We start from the raw sequence: 18,611 nt of genomic DNA, 5'->3' as shown, positions 1-18,611 counted from the left end.
TCTGGTGACCCGGGGTCTCCCTGCCCAGGCCACCCCTCCCTCTGCACCCCCTTTGCCCCAGTGAACAGCCCAGTGGATGCCCCCGGCTCAGGGCCCCCTGGGCCTGTGCAGCTGCCTCTGCAGCCAGGTAATTCCTGTGGGGTCCTGGACGTCGCTTCCTCCCCCCGGGGTGGGGGCAAGGTCAGATTCTCTTGCTTTTATAGCATCACCATGTGCTGCCGTGGTTGGTGCTGTGCACACACACACACATACACGCACACATGTACATGCACATACATGCACATGCGCACACACACACAGCACAGAGCCAGGTAACCCCAGGGCCTGTGCACACACATCTTCCCTGCCCGCTGCTGTTTTATTGATTAGAAGGCTGAGGTCCCCGGTTGGGATGTGTCTCAGTCTGCTCCAGCTGCTAGAACAGAACCACACACAGGGCCACTTATAAACCACAGACATTTATTTCTCACAGTGCTGGAGGCTGGAAGTCCACGGTCAACACACCTGGAGAGCTCTCTTCCTGGTTCACGGACGGCACCTTCTGGCTGCGTCCTCACATGGTGGAAGGGGCGAGGGGGCTCTCTGGGGTCTGTTTCATTAGGGCGCTGATCCCATTCATGGGGCCTCCACCCTCATGACCTCATCACCTCCCAAAGGTCCCGCCAACAAATACCGTGTGTCTGAGGGTTAGGATTTCAACACACGAGCTTTGTGGGGGCACAACACTCAGACCACCCAGGATGTGTATGCAGGTGGCATAGCAGGGGCTGGAGGGTGGTCTGTCCAGTCCTACCGTGCAGCCGTCACCCACCTACCCAGCACGAGGCCCGCAGAGTGGGACCCTGCACCCGGACACACCCCCCGCGGCGGTGGGGGAGACCGCCCGGGCACAACAGAGCTCAAGAATGACCCTAAGCGTGTGAAGATAGACCTGCCCTACCCAGGACGGTCGCCACGAACTGCATGTGGCTATCGGGTGCTTGAAATGTGCTGGTCCAAATTGAGATCTCCCAGGTATGGACCCCAAAGAATCGAAAACAGGTGTTCAGATAAATTCTCGTGCACGCATGTACATAGCAGCATTATTCACAAGAGCCCAAAGGTAGAAACATCCCAGATGCCCATCAACAGATGAACAGATGAAGAAAACGTGGTGTACATATGCAGCGAAATACGCTCCAGCCATAAAAGGGAAGGAAGCCCGGATACAGGCTGCAGCGTGGACGGACCTTGGAAACATTATGCTCAGCAAAGGAAACCAGTCTCAGAAGGCCACACAGTGTGTGACCCCATTTATGTGAACTGCCCAGAACGGGCAGATGCATCAAGACAGAAGCAGACCAGTGGGCGCCGGGGCTGGAGGAGGGGGACCGGGGAGTGACTGACTCATGGGCACGGAGTCTATTTTGGGGTGATGGAAATATTTTGAACCTAGATGGGGGTGGTGGTCACACGACATCGTGAATGTACTCAGTGCTGTGGAATCGTGCACTTTGCATGAGTAATTTATGTGAATTTTGCCCCTATTAAAAAAAAAACCTTAAAATTCACCTGTTCCTTTTTACTTTCTTCACGGCGGTGACCGGAATGTTTAACGCGACCCACTTTAAATTGCTGTTGGACGTGGCTGGTCTCGACCACTGCCTCCAGGGGGTCGGGTCACATTTGGGTCCTCCGCACAGCAGGTGAAAACCCACAGGACCCCCGCTGGCCCAGAGCAGTGGTGGGGGGGCTGCCTGTCCAGCCCTGTGCCTGGGGCCTCTGATTCACTCTTCAGGTCGCAAGCTGGCTCTGGGGGTGGGGGGGGAGGACGGAGCTGGTGCAATGCCGTCAACCTCTCTGAACTTTGACCACCTGCCGTTCAAAGGCCTGTTGTTTCCCTGGGTGGTTTAGTGGCTGGCGCCCCAGTGGGAGGGGAGGCCCTGGGAGGGGGGGACTGACTAGGATCCAGCCAGGAGGGGCATGTCCTCATCCTCCGGGAGGCCACGGGGGTGGGTGGAGGGAACCAACCGGGTGCAGCTTCAGGTCCACCCTTTTCCCCTCTGTGACCTTGGACAAGACCTTGGAGAAGTGACAGAAGCTTTCTGACCCTCCGCTGTCCCCTCTGAGCGTGCTTCCCTCATCTTCTGCTCCTCTCAGCCAGGCCCCGCTCACAGCGCTCCTCAAGCTCCTCCGCCGGCCCCCCGGCTCCCCGGGCCTCTTCCTGAGAAAAGTGGAGGCAGAGGCTAGAGGCTCCTGGACACCCGGTCTCCCTGAGCCATCGGCTCGGTTCCCAGGAGTCGTTAGAACGTCCTTTGGACAGAGAGGCCGGCACGGACACCCCGGCGTCCCTGCTGGTCCTGCCCGGTCCCTGGGGCTGAGAGGAGGCCGCCTCCCGCGCCTCCCGGGCGCCCCCGCGCGGCTGCCCGCCGTCCGGCCTCCAGGTGGCAGGCCTGAACGGGGATCTCCGGCCGGAGCTGCAGTGGAGACGTTCCCCTGGACTAGGCCGCGACCTCGGATTGGGGGGCTCTGAGTCTCGCGTCGTCGTCCAGTTAATTGGTTCTTCTACCGTGTCTTTGATCCCCAGGGGGACTGAGGGCTCAGAGGAAGCGCGCTTTGGAGACGAAGGCGTCCGGGCGCCTTTAAAACCTGTTTGCAAATTACAAAAGCGAGTGCGTCTTTGGAGAATTAATTTAGGACCACGCCAGAGTCTACACATCCCTCGTGGAGCGTCTCCTCAGCCCCCGGGAGGTGACCGCCAGGGTCCACAGGGGGCTGCGCATCCCTCCAGGGCGGCTTCTGCCCAGTCTTGGAGGACGCATCGTGGATGGCGAGGCCTTTCTCATGCTCAGGAGCTGAAGCCGGTGGCGACACAGGGTTGGGGGGGGGCCGCGCCTGGAGGAAGAGTGTGGGAGGCTGGGGTGGGGGGGCTGGAGCCAGGAGAGCTCGCAGGGCCCGGGTTGGCGGGCGTGATGGGGGACGGCAGAGGGGCACAGGCCACCATTCCGGGCGGGACAGGAGGCCAGATGGAACGTGGGCGTCATGCGTAGCGGCGGGGCTGCCGTGGTGGATCCCGGGCAGGGGTGGAATGACGGAGGGGCTGTGTTCACCCCCTCGATCCGCAGACCCTGCTCCAGCCAGCAGCCCCATGTGCTCATGCCCGGGAGTGTCCCTGCCCGGCCCTCAGCAGGTGTCCAGCTGTCAGTCTGTTCCTGCTGCTGTGACAGAAGCACAGACGGGGGCGCTTACAAACCACAGACATTTATTTGTCACTGTTCTGGAGGCTGGAAGTCAGTCCACGATCAAGCTACCTCGAGAGCCGGCATCCTGGTTCACAGACGGTGTCTTCCCGCTGTGTCCCCACAGGGTGGGAGGGGCGGGGGAGCTCGTGGCGCCCCTTTATAAGGGCACTGGTCCCATTCATGGGGGCTCGGCTCTCATGACCTCATCCCTTCCCAGAGGCCCTGCCTCCTGACACCAGCTCATTGGGGGCCAGGCTTCAATATATGAATTTTGGGGGACACCATATTCAGTTGTGGGGGATCAGAATTGGCCACCCCAGAATGTGTCTCTTTGGCTTGGTTGTTTTTATTTTTTTTAATTTATTTATCTTTTGAGGAAGATTAGCCCTGAGCTAACATCTGCTGCGAATCCTCCTCTTTTTGCTGAGGAAGACTGGCCCTGAGCTAACAGCCGTGCCCATCTTCCTCTACTTTATATGTGGGATGCCTCCCACAGCATGGTGTGCCAAGTGGTGCCATGTCCACACCCAGGATCCGAACCCGCGAACCCCGGGCCGCCAAAGCAGAACGTGCGAACTTAACCACTGCACCACAGGGCCGGCCCCTGGCTTGATTGTTTTTAAGAACAAAAGGCTCTGAAAGGAACTCTGACCTTCCTCCCAAATGCCCAAAAGAATTTCAAATAGAAGGGCCTGCTCCAGGGAGCTAAGACTTGAGACAGCTGTAAAGCAATGGAAACGTGTCTCTCGAGGCGCCCTGCGGGGGGCACCGGCTCAGGGTGAAGTCAGCTCCCGTAGGACACACAGCAGTGACAGCCAGGGTCTCAGGCTGCCTTGTTCGGCCGTTCACGGCACCATCATGGTTTTTCCGCGCCTGCTTTCCTGCTTGTGTGACTGGCGTGGGCTGAACCGTGTCCCCCCAAATTCACGTCCTCCTGGAGCCTCAGGACGCGACTGGGATGTTTCCCACGCCAAACGTGTGGGGTTTTTCCTGTGCCGACCGATTCTCGGACCCCAACTGCGTGTCCAAGAAGTCAGTTCAGTTCTGACACCATCGATCTGGGGTGAGTGTCACAAGTTACAAGTCCTGCAAGACCCCCTCACTTCAGAGGCCACAGTCCCAGGCCACCTGGACTTCCGGCCGACCGGCTGTGAGTCAGGAGTCCCTGACTCCACCCCCTCAGGTTTGAGAATTTGCCAGAACAGCTCACAGAGCTCAGGAAGGCACTTTTGATGCTTCCTGCTTTCTCATAAAGGAGACAGTGAGCATCAGGGCGTCCCCAGGGCGGGGTCCGGGAGGGTCTCAGGAGTAGGACCTTCTGTCCCCGGAGTTGGGACGTCCCGCCCTCCGGTGTGCGGCCGTGTCTGCCAACTCGAAGCTCGCCCCACGCTGTTGTCTTTCTCTCCCAGTCTCTGGGCCCCTGACCTCCGAGTGGGTCTGCAAGTTTCCACTGACAAGGGATCTTCCCACACTGAGGCGTATGGGTAACTGTTTGGTTCAAAACTGCTTCGGCTTGAACTGAAGAAGCCTGGCTTCCGGCCCATCAGACACACACTGAGCGCCCGCTTGACCGTCAGAGAAGGCACCCCCCCTAAGACAAGGATGCACATGCCCACACCCGGCCCTCACACCCAGGCCAGTCCCTTCCTGACATCAGGGTCACTCGGCCTGCTAACCTGCAACTGAATATCTCCTTGAAACTCTGGTGAGTGTGTATCCTGGGCGTGTTTAATGGAGGCTCTTTGTTCTGAAAAGGTATAAGACTGAACACCATGCTCCTCCGAACGCTTCCTTCCGTCCTGGAACAGGCCTTCCCGGGTTGCACTCCTCGCTCTGGCTGAAGTAAAACTCGCCTTACTTCCCTTATCCATAGAAGGGTTTTTGGTATTTGCATGGACACATGTAAATATGAGTAAAAATTGTATGTCTTCTCTCCTGTTAATTTGTCATTTGTTAGTTTAATTCACAGGCCCCAGTTACTGAATCTAAGAGGGTAGAAGGAAAGTTTTGCCTCCTAACCCAGTTGTGGGTCCCCATTTCACAGAGAGAACACTGAGGCTCAGAGGTGGCCACAGGGGGCCAGGGGCTGCAGGGAACGGGCGGCGATTCCTCGAAGCCCCGAGGACACATCTGAAATGGAGCCTGGGGCTCTCTGTCCTTTGTGCCCCAGGAAGGGAGCTGCCCTGGGCATTTGCACCGCTTCCCTGGCTCTCAGAGTCGCATTGTCTTGCTCCTTCTTCAGCCTTCCAGATGATGTGGCTCAGGCCCGCCCCCCTCTGCCTCTTCACCCCCCCCCCCTCATCCCTCTCTCCGTGTCTCCCGGGCAATTCACACTCGCTCCAGCCTGCAGGCGTGGGCTGTGGAGCCCTGGAGTCCAGCGCCGGCACCAGCCACAGGCTTGGCCTTTGGGTCCAGGATTGTGGGGGCCCTGGCAGTGGCCTTGTCCTCCGGCGACAGGCAGCTGCAGCTTCCCAGGCCCCAGAGGGCATTGCCTGGCCCCCTGCTCCCAGAGACCTCCAGCCCCTGGGTGGGCGGCGGGGCCAGACGGCTGAGGGGCCATGACCCACCAAGCTGCCTGGGAGGAAGTTTGACCCTCGCTGGCTCCTCCTCAGACTGAGAGATCCACAGAGGCCACTCACGGGAGGAGCTCTGCCTGTGGCTCCTGGGGACCCCGCCTTCTTCGCCAGAGGGAAGCCCATGCCCGGGGCCGGAGGAAGACCCGTGCAGCTGTTTCAAGGCTCCGGGTTGACAACGGCTCCCTGGGGCCAGGAACGGCTCGGAGACCTGCAGTTCTCAGTGGGGTCTGGCATGCTGAGGGCCGGCGAGACCCGGCCCGGGCGTCCGCAGGCCAAACTGCGAGTAGAATAATATTAAGACATCCTTTGCCTGGATTGCTTTCCGTCTCTCCCACGCGTGCGGTGGTGTTCGTGGAGGGACGTGGAACACTGCGGACATCAGAACTGGCCGTTTGCTAAGCTGATTAACGAGATGCAAAAACAGAAAACAAACCTCTCTTTTCAAGGAATTTTTTTGTTTTGGAAAATGCACTTATTGTTCATTAAAAACATTATTTGTTACCATTAATAAGTTTATTGTTGATTGTGATTTAAAAATTGATACATAGTTCAGAAATTCTCAGTTTTCATTTGAAGTGGTAAATATCGGTAGCTCTCAGCTACGTAAATAGACATGCTTTGGGGGCCTCAATAGTTTTTTTAAGAACACAAAGGCGTCCTGAGACCAAAAAGTTTGGGAAGTGCTGCAGGATGAGGGCCCAATCTGGCCCGCTGCCTGTATTTATAAATAAAGTTTTATTGGCACAAAGCCACACTCACCATCTATGTGGCCGCTTTCCTGGTACGTCAGCAGAGCTGAAGGGTTGCGACAGAGACCCTCTGGGCCACAAAGCTGAAGATATTAACTCTCTGATCCTTTAAGAAAGTTTGCTGACAGCTGATGTAGAATAATGCATTTCATCTTCATAAACAGTCCTATTATCATTTCCATTTTACAGATGGGAAAACAGAGAGGTTAATTCACTTTCCTGAGGTCACACAGTCAGGGAGGCTGGAGCTGAATTGGGAGGGGTTCTAAGGAGGGTGGTGCTGCCAAGCCCCTGGGGGTCCAATGACTGACCCCAAAGTCGCCATGCAATAGATGTTTGCGGCTAGTCTCCCCCTGCCTGGCCTCTGATGCCCCTCCTTCTGGTGATAGCACCCGGATGTGCCCTGAGGAGAGTGCCCTTCTCCTTGTCTACAGATTTTGTGGGGTTCTCTGAAGCTCTTTCAGGGGAGAACTATTAGCTGCCCTTTCAGGCCAAAGACAGGTCCTTCCCACAGTGGGAACAGGGGCGCTGGCCTCCCACTCACCCGGGTCAGCGGCCCGGACCTCCTGCTCTTCCCGATGTGGCTACAGACCGTATTCCCAGAAGCAGAGGCAGACTAGGCAGGGAGGGGAGGCCCTGGGGCTGGGGGGCCTTCGGACGGCTGGAGTGGGAGTGTGGACAGCAGACAGGCCACCAGGTGGGGCTGCCGGTGGAGTGGGGCCAGGCTGTCCGTCCCTTCACCAGAACCATACCCCCACCTGTTCCTCTGACCAGCGGCCGGGACCCCCTGTCCCGTGGACTGCTCTGACCTCCGACCTACGGGCTGAGGGGACCTCAGGGGCATCTCAGGGCAGTCTGTGCAACGGATCCGGCTGGGGGGTGGAGCCCCCCCAGAAGCAGCTGGGGTGGGGGCGGTGAGCTGGGGTCCCGGCACCTGCGGGGGCTCTGATGCGAGCTCTGCGAATGTTCGGGGCTCCACGGGTGCTCCCTGGGGGCTCCCTGGCCCCATCACCCAGGGTGCTGTCCGGACCAGGCAAACAGGGAGGGGGGAGCGGGGGGCCTGCGGGTGGGGCGTGGGGTGACGGGGGTGCCCTGCGCTGCCCCTAGGACAGCTGGCGAGCAGCTGGTTAGTGTCTTGGGTCTCCGTCTTCCGGGGCCTGCTAGGGCGCGGGATCCCCGGAGCTCTGGCCGCTGAGCTCTGCGAGGGGCGGGGCTCACCTGCCTTGCTCTCTGCTGGGTCCGGAGCATCACCTAGACGCTGCAAAGAGCCGGCCACTGGAGGGCCACGGCGCTCTCACTCTGAGCCCCTTTCAAACGCTTGCTTTTCAAGTGCCTCCTTGCGCGGTTCCCCCAAAGGGACCTGGGGAGCCCCCTGCAGGGGGAGAAAGACCAGGCCCGTCAGAAAGCCCTTTGATTCATTTTTTATTTTTTTTTCTTTTTGAATGTCATGCAATAATTCACAGTCCCAAGCCCACAGTTTTCAAACAAGGTAGGAAAAAGGAAAAAAGAAGCAAAGGAAATCGGTGGTGTTTTTTTTTTCTTTTGTTATTTCAAGCAGGACCAAATGTCAGAAAACAATGCTTCTTTTCTCGATCGTTAATTTTTTTGTCCTTTTTAAAATTGTTTATTCTGTTTAAGTTGATTTCTGCAGGCAGTAATAGTAGGGTTCGGTGTGACCAGCAAGCACTCCTGTGTGAGCCGTGTGTGGGGGGAGCGTGTCTGGGGGCGGCTGTGTGGGGCGCCGGGTGTCCCCGCTTCCTCTTCGCCGCCGCACGAGGGCCACCAGCTCGCCTTCGCCGGGAAAGGAAGATTCGATTGAGATGATAAAACTCATCAATAGAAGCGATTTTTTTTCTCCCCGTTTTTCTTTTAAAAATGTTTTTTTTTTTTTTGTTTAAATTTCCATTTTCCCCAAGGTTCTCCAAAAATGGCTGAGTTAATTCGAATGCCTTGGCTGTGTGGTTTGTCCGCCCCCGAGGGCCCCGTCGCGGGCACCTGCGCGTCCGGCCCGGGCTCCCTGCGGAGTCGGGGGCGCGCGGCGACCCCGGGGCGCGCGCGGGGCCGGGCGGGGTGCGGGGGGCTAGCACCAGTCGTCGTCGTCGGTCTCGCTGTAGGCTTCGCGCAGGCCTTTGCGGGCGCCGGGGCCGCGGGGCCGGGCGGCGCCGGGCGCCGGGTAGTAGCCGTTCGGGAGGCGCCGGCCGTGCCGCGCCGGGGAGGCGCCCGCGGGGCCCGCGGCCCGGGGAGTCCTGGGCGAGCTGGAGCGGCGCGCGGGGGGCGCGTCGTAGGGCCCGGCCCGGGGCTCGTCCCCGCCGCCGCCCGGGCCCTCGGCCTCGTCGTAGTCGGAGCCCCGGTAGTAGCCGTGGAGCCGGGCGCCCGGGGGCCCCTCGGCCGCCGGCCAGCGCGCGCCCCCGTGGCGACACGCGCGGGGGGACTGGCTCCGGCCCGGACCCCGCCGCTCCGTCGCGGGCGAGCGGCTGCTGCCGTGGCCCCCCGCGGGCGGCCGCTCCCCGGGCGCGGGCTCGGCCGCGGGCCCCGGGTACCTCCGCGCGCCGCCGGGGACCGCCCGGGCCGGCCGCGCCGCCGGGGGCTGCTGCTGCTGCTGCGGGGGGCCCGCGCCGCCGGCCGGCCGGACCACGGGGGAGTAGGACACGTGCGGCCGGGGGGTGGAGGGGGTCTGGGGGAGCTGGCGGCGGCCCCGCCGCGGAGTGCTGGTACCAGATGTTGAGGGGGCTGGGCTTCCACTTACGGAACTACTGCCCTACACGAAAATTGAAACAAAGGAAATCAAAAAAAAAGATACAACAAAATCAACCGGGGGAGACGGGGGAGGAGACAGAGGAGCGGAGGGGGCGAAGGAAAACCAAAGGGGACAGGGGAGGGGCCGGGAGGAGGAGGGGGAGAGGGAGACACAGGGCGTTTGAATGGAAAACGAGGAGAAAAGCAACAGCCACAGGAAGGAGGAGGGGGAGAAGGGAGAGAGTGAAGAGCAGGGGGAGGAGGAGATGGGCGAGGAGGAGGATGAAGAGGATGAGAGGAGGAGGATGGTGAGGAGGAGGAAGAGGAGGGTGAGGAGGATGGTGAGGAGGAGGGCGAGGGGGAGGAGGGGGAGGAGGAGGAGGGTGAAGAGGGTAAGGAGGAGGGGAGGAGAGAGACAAGGAGGGAGGGGGAAGTCAAAAACCAACACAACAAAGTGAAAAGAGAAATGAGAAAGGGAGTTTTGTAAGTTTCGGGGTTAAAGTAGCAGAAGTTTCAAGAATTACTCACAGCGTCCAGAGGACAGAAATCATAATCGAAAGGAAAACGGAAGCCGGGTTAAAGGCAAGCGGAGGCAGCGTGCGCGCGCGTGCGCGGTGAGGCCGCCGGCGGGAGCGCAAACGAGGTCCAACCAAAGAGGCAGCGGCTGCGGGCGGGGGCGGGGGCGGGGGCGGGGGCGGGGGAGGGGCAGCGTCCACCGAGGCCGGGCCGGCTGCGAGGGCCCCTCGGGGCGGGGGGCAGAGGTCACAGCTGCGGCACAGCTGTCGGGGCGCCCGCCGCACCCACCTGCCGGTGCGCCATGTGCTCGCGGCCCTCGCTGGGCGAGCGCGACCAGCGCTGGTCCCGGGCGCGCGGCCGGCCGTGCTCGGGCCGCTCCGGGGCGAAGCGCTCCTTGTCGGCGGGCGGCGGGTGGTGGTGGTGGTGGTGGTGGTGGTGCTGCCGGTGCTTCCGGTCCTTGGGCCGGCCCCGCTCCTGGTCCCGCTCCTTGGGCGGGAGGTCCCCCGACTGCGTGGTCATGCTGAGGTCCGTCCCCAAGCCTGCGCCAGGGGGGTCAGACAGACGGACAGATGGCCATGGGGAGGCGGGGGGCGCGCAGCAGGCCCTAGAGCGGGACGCCTTTCCCCGGACGAAGGGGGGCACGGCGGGCAGCGCGGGTCGGCGTCCAGGCTCTGGGCAGCAGTGGCCAGCCTGGCTCAGTCCCCTGGGTCCAGGCCTCTCCTTCCTCCCTCAGTGTCTCCCCTCTGCCCCGCTCCACGTCTTCTGCTACAGACGCGGCTGCCTGGTGCCCACCTGTGTCCACGTCCGTGTAGCGGCCCAGGGAGCGCTCGGAGGCGCGGTGGCCGCGGTCGCGCCGCCGCTGGTGGTGCCGCTGGTTCTCCTCGGGCGGCACCCTCTCCAGGGAGTAGTCGTCCAGGCGCCGGGCCTTGGGGCCCAGCACGGAGGCCGAGCGCTTCATGGGGCTGGTGTCTGAGATGGTCTGCGGGGGACAGGCCGGCGGGCCGGTCAGCGGCTGGCACCCAGCGGTCCCGGTCCGTCCCGCCCCTTCGGTCGGCAGTGACATCCAGGGGGAACTCTCTCCCCTGCCAGGTCCATCCTGGGTTCGCGCCCTGAGGCCCCAACTGATTCACCCCTGCTGCATCTCAGGACCACCCCTGGGGGTGCCCGGGCCCTGGGGGTCCAGCCAGGGGACATGTAGGTTGGTTGAAGGGAGGAGCTTCCTCCACCCAGAGTGCGCACCTGCGGGCCGGGGGCAGTGCAGCCCCGCCCTCTCCCCGCCCACCCTACCCTGCCCTCGCCCTGCCCCTGCCCCGCCCTCCCGTGCCCTCGCCCCGCCCTCCCGTGCCCTTGCCCCGCCCCTCACCCCCCGCCCTCCTCTCGACCTCCCCCCGCCCTCCCCCTGCCCTCCTCCCCGTCCCGGCCCCGCCCGCTCTCTAGGGGCTGGGAGGCCACTGCCTCCCAGCTGTCGGCCTCCTCCAGGCTCAGGGCTGCGCGCCCGGCACCCCAGCTTGCTGTCCGCCCGGACCAGCTGGGCTGCGCCTTCCTGCCTGCCCGAGTCTGGCTCCTCGAGGGGGCCCCCTGGCATTCGAGGCCCCCGGGACCTGCTCCTCTCACCCCTGGCCTGCAGCCCGGGAGCCTGCATGAGCCGCGGCCCCGGCTCGGGGGGTGGCGAGAGGGGGCCTGTGGTTGTCGGCGGCCGGGACAGGAGAAGACGGCCAACGTCCCCCAGGCCCGGCCCGGCTGAGCGGCTGGTGGCACTGCCCAAGGCAGCAGATTTCAGGGACACAGGGCTGCGGGACCAGAGGGTCAGGGGAACCAGCCCCTGAGAAAGAGTGGCTGGTGGGGCTGCAGGTCAGCCTTTTTGGAAGATGGCCCCCGGCTTGGGGGCTCTGAAGACAGAGGAGTGGAGAGGTGGAGGGGGCCAGGAGGCCCCCAGGGCACACAGGAATACAGCACAGAGGATGGCTCCACGGGGAGGTGAGAGATGACAGGACTCCCCCGAGGGGGGGTGGGCGGGAAGAGGGGGCCGGAGCCCAGCTGGGCGGCGGGCAGGGTACATACACTGAGGTTATTCCCACGTGGCCGGCCCCTTCTCCTCTGTCACAGCCCCACGGGATGGTGCACACAGAAAAAACAGAAAGAAGAAAATAAATATGAAAGCCCCGAGGGACAGGCGGAGATGGCACATGGGGGAGATGCCAGGCTCTGGGAGGGGAACCTGAAGGGGGGGAGAGGTTAAAGTTCCCGTCCGTGGGTGACCCAGGCCCGGCTGGCCGTCCTCCCAGGGGCACAGAGGAGACAGACAGGAGACACCACAGACAGACAGATGGCAGAGGCACATGACTGACAGGTGGGACAGTGCGGCCGCAGGCCCCTGGCCGCGGGTTCTGCCTCATGCAGTGCGTCCCAGCCCTGGCTCGGCTGACACGCAAAGCTCTGGGTGGTGGCCGTCAGCTGGGCTTGTCCCCACCCTCTCCTGGGGCCCAGCAGCTCAGTGCTTGGAGGGGGGGCCAGCCCGGCAGGGTAGGGCTGGGCAGCCACATGCAGGCTGGCCGCCTCCCACTCAAGTCTCCAGCAGCCAGAGGCCAGGCCCCTGGGCCCCCTGGCCCAGCCACACACAGCACAGCCTTCCGCCCCGTGCAGACGCCCAGCACAGCACACGGGCAGCCGGCCACAGCCAGACACGCTGCCCCGCTTCGCAGTCCGGGTGGGCAGCCAGCCAGCCATGCTTCTGGCTTCTGGCCCCTGCCCCCGAGGGCCTGGGGCAGCGGCACCCCCCACCCATCACCAAAGGGACCCTGCAGCTGGGGAAAGCAGCCACACGCAGACACACATCAGGCGCACACAGCTGCTCCTCCCCAGCGGCCCCCACAGAGACCAGACAGAAGGACGTGCCCCAGCTGCCCCAGGCCCACCCACCCCGGACTCTGCTGCCAGGTCCTAGGACCCGCCAAGTGCTCGCGAGCAGACTCCTGTGTGCATGCACGTGTGCGTGGGAATGGGCACACGTGTGCATGTGCACGCGCGTGTGTGCATGTTCCCGACTGCGGCTCTCACCCCAGCCTGACAGGTTCCCTCCCACAGCCCTCCACATCCTCCCGCCCCGGCACCGCGGGCAGGGCAGACGGTCCACTTGGCAGTGGCTGCCAGACTCTGGCCCCAGGGACCCCCTTCCCCTCTCTGCCCTCCACTGAGGGGGGGGCTCCGAGGCCCAGGCCTCCGGATGCTCCAGCTGTGGCCAGGAGGGGTGGGCACAGGCGGCCCCAGGCTCGAGCCCTGTGGGCGGCCGGGCGGAGGGTGAAAGCCCTCACCTGGTTCTCGGCGGGGAGGCGGGGCATGGAGGCGGCCCGGGCCTGGCCTTCCATGGGGAGGTAGTGCTCGCTGTCCGAGTAGCCGTCTCTGCCCATCTCTCGCATCTCCACAGACTGCGGGCAGACGGCGAGGCAGGTGAGTCCCGGGGCCTGGGCCTCAGGCCCCAGGGTGGCCTGGTGTGTGCTGGGCCCGGCATGGGCCCAGACCCTCCCTGCTGTGCAGCCCGGCCCGGGAGCCCAGGGGCCGTGGGGGGACAGAGGCACCTGGGAGTCGGGCTGGCTGTGGGGCATGTCGGCGGGGGGCCCCCGCTCCGGGCTCCAGGTGCCCGTCTTCTGGAACATCTCCTGGGCTCGCTGGGTCACCCAGGACGGGCTCTCCTTGAGGCCACTGTCGTGAGCCATCCTGTGTTGGGGACAGAGGCCAGGGTGGCGGTGGGCACTCCCTGGGTGCCCCAGCCCCCCATCTCCGCCTCCCGGCCAGAGCGACACTCACAGGCCTCCTCCTGGGTCCAGCTGGGTGGAGGGGAGGGCATTCTGGCCGGGCCCCCCCTCCTGCGTCGGGGACGGCGGCTCCATGCGCTGGAACATGAGCGGTGTCCGGTTCTGGAGGGGCAGAGGGCAGTGTGTGTGTACCGGCCGAGCCGGGGGCCGGGGGTAGGGGCCTGAGGCCGCAGTGGGACAGCAGGAGGCTGCGCAGGGGACGCTCAGCCTCCCCCGACCCATGAAATCCCAGGAGTTCTTACAGCCCCCAGCACACACCCACCCTCACACACGCATGCGCACACACACGCACACTCACGTCTGATCCATCAGCCAGCCCACTAGATTCTTCCCTCCAAACCCATCCAGAACTAGCTCCCTTCTCAACTGCATGGCCCCACTGGAGGCGCGTCCCATCATCTCCCTGGACCGGGGCACTGGCCTCCTCCCGAGTCTCCTGGCTCCAGCCATTCCCCCCCACGGCCACCAGAGGGAGCCTGTGAACGCCTGCGTGAAGCTGCTCCCCTCCTCTACTGAGGGGCCCCGGTGGCTCCCGCCTCACTCAGGGCAGGAGTCAAACCTCCCCATGGGCCCGGGCCCTGCGTAAGCTGCCCCAGCACCTCCCCACCCTTGTCATCTCCCTTGCTCACTGTGCGCCACCATATCAACCTCCTCACTGTTCCTCAAATTCAAACTCACAGTCCTGCCTCAGGGCCTTTGCACTGGCTGTTCCCTCTGCCCACAGCACTCTTCCCCCGGGGGGTCTGCCTGGCTCACTCCCTCTCCTCTTCCTTTAAGTTTTTTTGCTCAGATGTCACCTCCTCAGGGAGGCCTCCCTTCATTACCCATTTCGATTGCACCCCTCTGCGGGCACTGACTATTTTCTGCCTTGCTATTGAGTCGTCTGTTGTCGCTGGCGTTTCCGCAGCTGGAATGTCTGCTCTGCAGGGATTCTGGTCTGAGTGGCTCCCAGCCGCGGCCCCAGGGCTGAGAACAGCACCTGGATGCCGTGGGCGCCCGGGGCGTGTTGATGGAGCAGGTGAACTAATCCAGGCCGTGCCTCCCTCGCACGGCCCCACTTTTCAGTGACCTGCCCTGGGCGTCCCCAGAGCCGGGACATGGGCGGGGGGCCCTACCTGCTCCTCGCGCATGGCCTGCAGCTTCTTGGCCTTGCTCTGCCGGTAGTATTCCATAATCATCATGGCTGCGTAGATCTTCCCCACCGTCAGGTCTGTGGCTGGGGGCACAGGGCGAGCTCACTGTGGGCGGGGCCCTGTGTCCCCAGCCCAGCCCACCTGGCTCTTGCCCTCCCTCCATCCAGGTGGGTGGGGGCCTGGGCCGGGCTGGCTCTTACACTTGTGCGGGGTGACCAGCAGGTCCAGCGTCTTCTGGGACAGGTTGGGCCAGATGGCCATCATCTCCTTCCGCAGCTCAGCGTCCATCTGCTGTTTGTCGGCTCCGCCTGCAACGTGGGCACACAAGGGGCCCTGACCGCCTGCCGACCCGGCGCTCGGCAGTCCTGGTCCCCACCGGGTCTCCGGGCCCCAGGCGCTCTTGTCCTCGGCAGGGCCAGGGCCGTGAGGCGGCTACGTTGGGGGACAGTCCCGCATCGAGAGGGGCCGGATGGCCCAGGTCCCAATCTGGCTCCCACTTACCAACTGCACGGCTCAAGTGTTCGTCTACCTCTCTGTGCCTCAGTTTCCCCATCTGCGAAACGGGGCTGAGACGCACAGTCCCTGCCTCGCCGAGCTGTCTGACGACAGCTGAGTGAACATGTGCACAGCCTTCAGACGGATGGCGTCTGCCGTGGGGTTGTCACAACAGGGGCCCACTGGTTCCCGCGGGTCAGGGGCGAGCCCGGGGGCCGGGACGCCCTGCGGCAGCCCTGATAGAGGGGGCTTCTCCCTCCACCAAGTCTCCCCTCCCACGGACGTGCCCTCTGGCGTGGCCCAGCCCTGAGGTCTTTAAGGCTCCGCGCCAGCGGCCCCTGGTTCCTCCTGCCTGCAGGTGCAGGAGTGTGCCCGCCTGGCCCGGGGGTGGCTGGGGCCGGTCACAAGCTCCTGCCAGTGAGGTGCGAGCAGGGCGAGGGGCCACTCTGGGGTCAGGGCCTTGAAGGGCCAGTGCAGGACCCTCCTGAGTTCTTCCCTCTGTCACGGCGGCTGGTGACATGAGGGACCATGGCTGCTCCCTCAGGCCCGGGATCTAAGTGACCAATGAGCAGAGTCCCTGCCACCCCGGGAAGTTCCCACATAACGGAGTGGGTGGCAAGAAGCTTGGTCGGGTCCAGGCCTTGGGGCTCTTTATTACGGCGGCACATTCTCACCCATCCTGGCCGCTCCGCTGGCCTGGCCCTGCTCCTCCTTCAGGCTCAGAGCCCAACCCCGGGCCCAGGCACCGTTCTGACACACAGCAGGTACGGAAGCGACATGGGTGACAGGCCAGAGCAAGGGCCCCAAGGCTGGGGGGGGGCACCAGCCAGGAGGGAAGTATTTCGGTGTCCTAACAGCCAAACCCTGGGGCTCGCTGGGTGAACAGCCGCCCCGCCCGCGGCCCCACGTCCGCCTGCCTCCACTCCCCCAGCCCTCCTCGCCCGGCGCCTGCCCTGCTGCCCCACTGGCCCAGCCCCGGGGCCCCGGCCAGCTTCTTCTCCTCAGCAGACGGGACTCAAAGCACAGACACCTGCAGGCTCCTCACGGAACTGTCACTCGCCTTCCCCCTGTGGGCCTTTATTTGGGGAAAAACCCTTCAGAGGGGCCTTTAAATGTAAATGTGCAGGAAAAGCTCACATCCAGTTCTGGAGCGAAGATATTGAGGCCACCGGGACTGAACTGCCTGGGCCTGTGGTCACCTCTGCCTGGGTCCCCCGTCCCCCTGCAGCCCCTAGAGGGCGCCTGTGAGCAGCCGAGTTGGTCACGTGCCTCCTCTGCTCAGAGCCCTGTGTGGTCCACCTCACCCAGGCTGATGGCCCAAGTCCACAAGGTCTGCTCTCCTCTCCTCTGACCCCCCTCGCTTGCTCTGTTCCCACCACACTGACCTCACCGTTCCTCAAACCCGCCAGGCATGGTCCTGCCTCAGGGCCTTTGCACGGCTGCTTCCTCTGCCAGGACGTTCTTTCTACAAATATCTCCGCGGCTCCCTCCCTCACCTCCTTCAGGTCCCTGCTCAAACCCTTTATCAAAGGGGTCTTCTAGCTGGCCCCCTATCGGAAATGGCCCCTTCATCACCTTCTATGTCTCCCGCCTGCTTTCTTTCTCTTCTCCGTACACATCGCTGCATGTTGTTGTTCCACATCTTGCCCCTTAGCGGGCGCGCTCCATGGTCTGGCTTTCTCAGCGCTGGTGGCCGAGGGGTCTAGCAGGCAGGGGCACTGTGGTCGCTGGGGCCCCGCTGCGCAGGGGGGGGTGCCTGGACTCAGGCCGGGAGGTCAAGACCATTGTGGGAGGCCCTGGGAAAGGCCCTGTGCTGTTGGGCTCTCAAGACCCTCGACACCAACCCATATGGTTTTCTTTCCTCAGGGGAAGCAGCTGCAACGAACAGCCATGTCTGTGTCCGCTGCAGCCAAGCCCTGTGCCCAGGCTCGGTGGCTCCTTCTCAGGGACACGGGGAGGGAAAGCAGAGGGTGTGACAGCTCCTGCAGAAAGTCACTTTCTTGTTACAGCTTCTGTGTTCCCTGCTTCTCGTGGAGAAAGGAAGACCCACTGTTGTGGACCGACCTGTGTCCCCCAAGCTCACGCAGAGGCCCCTAGCCCACAGCGCTGCACATGGAGGTGGCCGGGAGGGAGGTGAGAGTGTCGTGAGTGGCTGTGAGCATGGTCCCTGACCCGAGAGGGTCGAGTCCTCACGAGGGGGAGACCCAGGGGCGCGTGCACGGGGAAGGCCGTGTGAGCACAGGCGAGAGGGCACCTGCCGCCTTCGCGACCCTGGGCTCCCAGCCTCCGGGGCTGTGAGAAATAAATGTCTGTGGCTTCAGCCGCCCAGTCAGTGGCATCCTGTCACAGCAGCCAAGCAGGCCGGGCACCCGCTCTGGGCATGAGTCAGGTGACGGGTCTGGGGGCTTCTCGGCTGCAGGCAGCATTGTCGACACCTGGGCCGGGCCCTTCTTGTGGTGGGCCGTCCTGCACAATCCTGACAACCCAAACCGTCCCCAGCACTGTGTGTCCCTGGGGGACACAATCGCCCCCAGTGAGAACCAGCAGGGAACATCCTCAGAGGACGTCACGACAGCCCCCTGCTGGGGTCATGGGGTTCACTTCAGGCCGAACCCCAGGTTTAGTCCTCATCCAGCTGCACAGTTATTACCACTGGGGCTCCTGGGGACAGGAGGTCCCCCATCCATGGATGAGTCACCCACAAACCGTGGTGTCCCCAATTTTAGGGCCTGAGGGTCCTCCCCTCCCTCACCCTGTCCTGTGTGCCTCTGTGAACAGTCTCTGTCCCAGGGTCTGTCCTGCGAAGCCCGGCCTCTACACACGAGATGCCAGCAGCGCCAGCCCCCTCCCAATGTGACCACCAGACATGCCTCTGGACATCGCCAATGTCCCCTGGTGGAGGACTGCTGACAGGGTTTCACCTCTGACCTGGACCCCAACCCCTGCCTCTGCCCCACTTTCCCACAGCCCTTCCTGCCTGCGAACACATCCCGTGTTCTCCTCGTTCACTGCGTGAGTTGTCTGCCCCTCGTCTCTGCAGCCTCTCGAGGGCCGCAGGCTCCCGTGTCCTGCAAGCAGAGGACAGAGCCGGGCATACAGCGGGCGCTCAGTAAATGCTCTCCTTCAATGAGCGGGGCCGACGTGGCCACCAGCTTCGGGAAGCCGCCCTCCCTTGGTCAGGCGGGTCAAAGCCCTTCAGCTCCCACGAGGCCCACCCCGGAACCTTCTGGGCCACTGCAGACCCCACCTCCCCACGGCGCCTGGTCTCTGGGGGGATAAATGGATGAGACAGCCCCTCTGGTGGTCAGCACGTGGGGTCCTGACGAGAGTCTGGGCCAGCCCCAGGGGCCTAGCCCTGACGGCGGCCCTGTCT

The 18,611-nt window shown here is 63.4% G+C and overlaps 1 protein-coding gene across 6 annotated transcripts in view; it reads right to left on the bottom strand.

Annotated features, from left to right (window-relative positions):
* Nucleotides 1–442: 442 nt before the first annotated feature.
* CACNA1A (calcium voltage-gated channel subunit alpha1 A) overlaps nucleotides 443–18,611 on the bottom strand; it is a 203,188-nt gene continuing 185,019 nt past the window's right edge. For 2 of the 6 annotated variants that reach the window (XM_070273031.1, XM_070273032.1), the window contains exons 39-47: nucleotides 14,944–15,051; nucleotides 14,726–14,826; nucleotides 13,603–13,712; nucleotides 13,374–13,512; nucleotides 13,110–13,223; nucleotides 11,860–11,895; nucleotides 10,591–10,777; nucleotides 10,087–10,337; nucleotides 8,408–9,304 (exon numbers count right to left, since the gene is read on the bottom strand). In XM_070273031.1, the coding sequence (XP_070129132.1) occupies nucleotides 8,627–9,304; nucleotides 10,087–10,337; nucleotides 10,591–10,777; nucleotides 11,860–11,895; nucleotides 13,110–13,223; nucleotides 13,374–13,512; nucleotides 13,603–13,712; nucleotides 14,726–14,826; nucleotides 14,944–15,051 (1,724 nt within the window). In that variant the 3' untranslated portion in view covers nucleotides 8,408–8,626. Of the gene's footprint in view, nucleotides 6,198–6,556; nucleotides 6,713–7,764; nucleotides 7,919–7,951; nucleotides 9,305–10,086; nucleotides 10,338–10,590; nucleotides 10,778–11,859; nucleotides 11,896–13,109; nucleotides 13,224–13,373; nucleotides 13,513–13,602; nucleotides 13,713–14,725; nucleotides 14,827–14,943; nucleotides 15,052–18,611 lie in introns of those variants that run through there. The other 4 variants (XR_011440598.1, XM_070273035.1, XM_070273034.1 and 1 more) reach the window with 4 other exon arrangements.

The sequence above is a fragment of the Equus caballus genome, chromosome 7, assembly GCF_041296265.1.
Source record: "Equus caballus isolate H_3958 breed thoroughbred chromosome 7, TB-T2T, whole genome shotgun sequence".
Classification (NCBI taxonomy): Eukaryota; Metazoa; Chordata; class Mammalia; order Perissodactyla; family Equidae; genus Equus; species Equus caballus.
This window is presented reverse-complemented; position numbering and strand designations above follow the sequence as displayed.